Here is a 6,911-nt window from a genome sequence, read left to right on the forward strand (position 1 = left end):
CTCTTAAAGCTGGTCACTGTGTGCAAACTTTTCATGATATAATGCTATCCTCTTCATGGCTTGTTATTTGCAAAACCATGAGGAAAATAAAGCAAAATAGAAATAAAGGATAATTAGAAGGTACCAATAATATTTGAAAAGGATCACATCAGATACTTTCAAATTAACTGAATTCATTAAAATTACCTTTTAAACCTTTGTTTTTCTGCCTACTTAATACTGAGAAAGTATTTACTCTGTAAGAAGAAAGTTTTTGGGGGGTTTGTAGGATACATCAGTAAATTCATATTTTGATAAAATGTTGAGAATAATTGATTGTTGTTAGAACATACTGGCCCAAAACTCAAAAGATAACTGATGGAGGGCATCTGTCAAGACCTGAAAAACTTATGGAACTTTACAGATGACATGACATAAAAAATATAGGACTCTGGTCTAGAGAAAAATCATGAGTAAATAAATACGTTTTTCTCCATGACATGATTCTGAGTCATTAAGGAACTTAGATGACATTTGTGATTTCCAAAATATTTGAACCCCAGACCTTGTTGCAAAAAGCAAAAATAATACATACAGAGACAGAACTGTGACAAGAGTAAGGATTATGTCAATACTTCCTGAATGGATAGAATCTTGGATCTTTTACCTAGACAAAAGGCATTGCTTCCTTCTGCCCGTAGACTTAAATGGTCATGGGTTAGTATATTCTGTAGTATATATAGGAGGTGATGAGTTGAGAGAAGCAGACTTGGGTGCAGCAGCTCTCTTGTGTTGGAGTCCATCTCGCAGTAGATCTTCTCAGAGATGCAGCTGTCATTGACTCAACTGTCCTTCTGTAAGTAGCGCTTCATCCATTCTCCTTTACGTTATTAGTGTATTTCATGAAGATGGGTTTGGATAGAATACATTCTTTGGAGCTATTGGTGCTGTAATATTTAGGGAACTGGTGCATTTTATGACTTACCTGAAGTCAAGTCAACAATGTGCTGAGAATTACCTTCCTGAAACTAGTTGCTGAATTAACTTAGAGGTCAGTGGTTCTCTAGGGAAATTTTCCTACCTTCTTCTGTGAAGACACATGCTAAATAACGACCATGGATGTTTTATATTACTTTAACTTTGTTTATTACTATTTTTGATTTTGACATAAGAATATCAGGGAACAGTGTTACAGGTTTCTAATGAGCACCTGCTTCTAACCATCTTCCACTGCACAGACCACTTTGTAAAACAAAGAAATAGTACAAAAATGACGAAGTAGCTGAAATTGAGAAGTTGAACTTTTTTGAGAACATAGGACTCAATGGCATAATTGTATCAGTCACAGAAGGAGGAAGTAAATAATGGGTTGCCGGGATTTGGATGCTTTTCTCCTCAAATAAATCCACTTGAGGAAGAGTTAGATTTTGAAACCTCATTTAAACAAGGATAGTAGGTTTGTGATTTTGCCAATTTGTTGCATGCAAGTAAATGGTGAATGGAAAAGCAAGTTTATTTTAAAAAGTCATCTTAATCTTCAAGTGATATTTGCATGAAAATGAATTAGTAAACTATCTAACTTTAATGAGATGGAACATGAATACTAATTACCAAACATTAAAATCTGAAGAGAATGGCTTAAAGACTCTGTCTCAGAAACAATTTTATCTCAAAATGTTTGCAAATTTTAGAAACTGTCCAAGGGCAAGCCAAAGCCAAGGTAATTCTCCCACCTCACAAGCTATGGTTTTGGGAAACATCACTATTCACGTGTGTTTTCACACTGGACAGTTTATTGCAGTCTCATGTTTTCAGGACCAATTAATGTAGCACAGGGACCTCAGAACAAATAGTACTATGTAGCATGCTAATCTATGTTCATTTGAATGGGTCATCTCAGTTTCATTTCTTTTTATAGCTGGGACACTGCTTTTGCTGGTAATATCAAATCTGCTCCTTTGGGAGCATGTAATCTCCTCACCAAATCCCCGTTTGTCCACTGGAAGCCTGTACCAACGTGTGGTTGGATTGTCACACTACACCCATGGTCTTGCCTCAAAAGTCTTCATTGACTTTGTAAGTACTGGATAGTCTCTGAATGGACAGTTAGAAACCCGAACTAATAGAAAACCGAAGTAATGAAACAATAACCTACTATGAATCAAATTGCAAACATAATACTTTTAATGGTGAAATATAGACACTGAATCATGGGTAAGGAACAATGGGATGCTTCATGAAAACTTAAAGATATAGTAACTGTACAACTTTTAACAGAGAGTTTTTAAAGCAACTTATTAAGGTATAAAGTTCAAAATACATGGATCAGGGCACTGTGAACATTTTTCCTTTGTGAAGGGGTCCTGTCTATGTGGCATTTTTACTTAGTACTCTGTAGATATCTAGTGTAGGAGAAATGTCTTGTAATGAATTGTGGGAGTAGATTAAAACTAAACTACAGAAAATCTTATTATGCAGAAAGAAATAGCAACTAACATGCTTAGAATTATTGTTTTCAAATTTTCAGGAATGAGTGTCGCATTGAAAAGTACAGGCTTGTTTTTAAAGGAAATATCTTCTCAATTCCTAATAAATATACTTGATTTTGTCAGGGGGAGTTGTAGCAACCCACTACAGGGAGTCAATTGTAGAAAAGAAAGAATTCAGTGCAAAATTAGAATATGGAGCATATATTACAGAGTTGTGGTGAATATACCTTTCCCTTGTGATATTCACTTCTTATTAGTCTTTCTTTCATTAAAAAACCTATATCAATAGTTTTTCAACTGTATAATATTCCCTTAAATCCATTAAACATTTACAAATTTAGTGATTGTCAGTATTAAAAGTATGCACTTTAGATAATAAATTCCTTAAGTATTTATATGTCGTCAATAGAAGATTCTACTTTATTTATATTATTAATTATATTTATGTATTCTGTTTATATTATATATGTATAGATAATATACATAAAATAATGTTTTAATTCTTTATTCACTCACTGGTAAATATTCTCTTAGAATATGCCTAGAATTTATGATTTATTTTGACATCATGAGTAGGATTGCATCCTACCTTTATCATGTGACACTGTACTTAAAGTAAATACTTATTTTAGAAAATCTGCCTAAAGGAAATAGGCTACTGAGTATCAATGGGACCCTAACAATGAACATGCAAGTGCTATTGTATGACCTTTACCTCCATAAATAGAAAAAGTGATGCTTAAACCTTAGGTGTTTTTACAGTATGTGAGTTACTCAGTGCTTTCTTTCTAAACAATACCACTTATGAAGGGCAAACGACAAGAGAATAGTAAATAGTGGAAGAATATTGGAGGGTAAAAAATTAGATTGCTTCTCCCATGGACAGAAAATGTAGGCAGACCATTTTTACTTCATTCCTGTTTCAATTTCTCTATGTTTATCATTTGCTAAAAAAAATACATCTTTACAAATTGTTGCTGATGTGGTTATAAATATATTTGTTCAATGTTTAATGCTAAGAAATCAGACCTTTCTATTTCTTCCAGAATGTGAAGTTTGGTAGGGATATTTTGAGGCAGAGCCTGATGTTGAGCACCTGCCACACTGCCTCTATCCCTACTCCAGAAAACAGTGAGCAAGTCCACCAAACAAAAGTAGGTTTCTGCCATGATTCTAACAAAAACAATTGCTTTAATATGCAGGGTAGCTCTGCTGTGTGTGGCTACTGGGGCCATAGCATGTGTGGCAATCTGAGTCAAGAGAAGGGAAGAAGAAGAAACAGCAAGCAATGACGTCATATGGTTGATAATTTCTCTCTAAGATAAAAGCCTCTTCACATGATAATAGGTTAAAAAATTGATCATCCAGAGCACCATGTTTTAATAGCACCTTGTCTGTGGGGTTATCTTTAATATTATCTGGGAAGCTTTAATATGAGTTGAACATCCCCAGTTGATTATACATTTACATGTGTGTTGAAGGGTTACAGATAAAGTAGTGTCTATAATATAATACTAAACTCTCCTCTGGAGGAACATTACTTAAGGACCTATGATTCATTTGTTGTTGTTTTTATTTTTAAAGATTCTCTTGGTTCTACTTCCATTTTTTTTTATAATTTATGAAGACTGCCTCCACAATTACTCAGCCTTCTGTTTCAAGTAAAAATTAGGTTAAAAGGAGGTTCCTCTGCACATGCTATCTTATTCTCAATGATAACCTATGATATGATGAACACTGAATATCTCAGCACCTATGATTTATAACTGTTTTAGCATCTTACATCTCAGTCTTTGTCAAAAAATTCTAAATATGATTTACACAAAATTCCTTATGTATACGTATCTCCCACATATAATCTATTTCCCCTTCATGTCTATTACTAGAATGAATAACCTACACACATACTCTTCTTGTAAATAAAATATGAGTTAATAATGGCAATTGAAGGATGAAAAGGTATAGGAAGAGGTCAGCATTTCCTCAGATCTACTTACATTGAAACCCCCAAAGGAGTCCTTTGTCACTGATTCTTTTAATCCTTACAAAAGTTCTCCAGTACATGGTACTATTATGACCATAAAGAACTGAGGCTAACCAGGACTGTAGATGGTAGAAAGTACAGCAAAAACAAAACGTGAGCTGTTTGACATGCACCAGAAATCATTGTGAAGGAAAATCAATTCTATTTGAGAGAAATTGTAATTCTGTGATAGAATATTGTTATTCCTATATTGCAGATCATGTGCTAAGAATGTTTTCTATATTTCTATTAATAATAAATCAATACTGGAGTTCATGACCTTCGTTCAGCCCTCAAATTTATTAACCCTGCTGTGTTTCAATTATTTTAATGAGATGTTCTTCTTCATGATTGTTTAGTCAGAAGATCTTCTGAAAGTGACCATCAGTGTTTTACAAGCCTGGGAAGAGCCTCTGAAGCACATGGTGGCTGCTGTGGCTGCTCTTCCAGATGTGTCTGACATTATGCTGTCAAACACAAAAGAGTTGGAAGAAAGAATTCTGGGCCTCCTGGACGGACTGAAGACCATACTCAGTAGGGTAAGCCCACTCATTCTTCATATTCCTTTGCTTATCTCCTGTATGGAAAAGGTGATTTGTTTAATGGGAAATTAATTTTTTAATACTTCACTTCTGAGATTGAAATATATATATAAAATTTATATCTGATTCATTCACAGCTGTGCCAATAAGGAGAAGGCATTTGTAAATCCTATCTTCTTCAGGTTCTTTACTGAGAACCACAGACACCAGTACTCTCAATAAAAAGTAGCTGCTTCTCATAGTAACTCAGAAAGTAGCTTTTATAGGTGGTATGGATATTCCCAACTAACTCAGAAAATCTGATAACAGTCTTGGAACTCCTAAACCTTAACACATTTTTGGAAATGTTTGATATGTTCTTGAATTTGGAAGAGTACCTTATATAAAGAATAGAACGAGTTTAAAGACAAAAGATTAAAGGAATATTCTCCTCAAACCCACATGTATGAATTTTGCTTCAGAGAATAAGCTAAGAAAACATCGGCCTTTATATTAGCCAATCGCATGTATACCATGAAAAAATATCTTTCAGTTTCTTGATTACTCAGTCTACTTTTATATGGATATACCTCTTCTGGGACAAATCAGAAAATATGTATTCCCAAATGACATTCACTTTAAAAGGCCTAATGCCTTCAAGATAATATATGACAAAACTAATACATTTACTTCTAGTATAACTTAACCTTTATTAATTTTATAGAATAAGGCTCAGGATAGAATCAGGCCATAAATGCCTTCTTTGGCAACTGGGAATTTGATCCTAGAATTCACATAAAAGTAAAAAGTTGTAGTGAATATTCTGTAGTATTCAAACATTAGGCAGGCAGAAACATGGACATCCCTGGTGAGCATCCACTAAAATAAGAGAAGATGCCTAAAAAAAATAAATAGAGAAATTCAGAAGTCAACTGTGGAAGTTTAAACAACACCCTTTCTGATCTACAAATGCTGGTGCATGAATTCTGCAAATGTGCACCATATATATATATATATATATATATATATATATATATATATATATATATACTCATTTACAAGAAAATATTACTGCCAAGTAATACTATCAGTGTAAATAACCCCTTTCCTTTCCATGTTTAGGTTCAGCCTGGAGCTGTTGAAAATGACTATACTTTCTGGTCTGGATGGTCAGATTTGCAGTCATCTGATGAAGACACTCGTAATATTGCTTTGTATACCCTGAGCCGTTGTGTGCGCAGGGATACACACAAGGTTGACAATTATCTCAAGGTCTTGAAGTGCCGAGATGTCCATGACAATAACTGCTGAGCTCATATCCTGTCCTTTGTCACTGAGAAGGTCTTTGATAATCTAGACCTTCAAAGCTCCATTAAGTCTCTACATCTTTGGTGCTTTCCTAGGTTTAATGGTTGTGTTATTCAAAAATAAACATTGATTCTTTGGAAATGTTGAATTCAAAATGTGGATTTGTCCGTGTTCTTTGGGAATTTGATGCAGAATTTAGAAATGATAGTATGATATTCACATCCAATATTTTTCACAAGTTTAGTTTACACAAGTTAAGAGGGTATTTGCATTACTCAGAATGAGTGAAGATGACTTAACATATTAGAACCAGAGCAAGAGTTTCCCAGTCATCAGTAGATACATTCTGCCAACAAGATGGAAGTTTATGAAAGCAACCTAGAGGGAATGACCACTTTCTCAAAGTCTCGTCACAGACAATATGATTTTTATACTAACATTAAACACAAAACACATTGTATACACACACACACACACACACACACACACACACACACACACATATATATATATATATATATATATATATTATACACAAATATATTGAGATTATAATATATTACAGTATTTCTCCCTTCTTTTTCCTCTCTC

The 6,911-nt window shown here is 33.9% G+C and overlaps 1 protein-coding gene across 1 annotated transcript; it reads left to right on the top strand.

The window, feature by feature from the left end:
• The first annotated feature begins 804 nt into the window (after positions 1–804).
• LOC118583475 (prolactin-3B1-like) lies at positions 805–6,323 on the top strand. Its single transcript, XM_036186817.1, has 5 exons — positions 805–835; positions 1,898–2,055; positions 3,515–3,622; positions 4,851–5,030; positions 6,135–6,323. Exons 1-5 carry the CDS (start codon positions 805–807, stop codon positions 6,321–6,323), a joined length of 666 nt encoding a protein of 221 aa, XP_036042710.1.
• The last annotated feature ends 588 nt before the right edge of the window (positions 6,324–6,911 follow it).

Source organism: Onychomys torridus, chromosome 5, assembly GCF_903995425.1.
Source record: "Onychomys torridus chromosome 5, mOncTor1.1, whole genome shotgun sequence".
In the NCBI taxonomy this organism is placed as follows: Eukaryota; Metazoa; Chordata; class Mammalia; order Rodentia; family Cricetidae; genus Onychomys; species Onychomys torridus.

Excerpts from the sequence above, each read along its gene's own strand:
- LOC118583475 (XM_036186817.1), top strand. The coding sequence starts at position 805 with ATGCAGCTGTCATTGACTCAACTGTCCTTCT. Across the intron at positions 836-1,897 it reads ATTGACTCAACTGTCCTTCT|CTGGGACACTGCTTTTGCTG; the intron begins GTAAGTAGCGCT and ends TTCTTTTTATAG. Across the intron at positions 2,056-3,514 it reads CAAAAGTCTTCATTGACTTT|AATGTGAAGTTTGGTAGGGA; the intron begins GTAAGTACTGGA and ends TATTTCTTCCAG.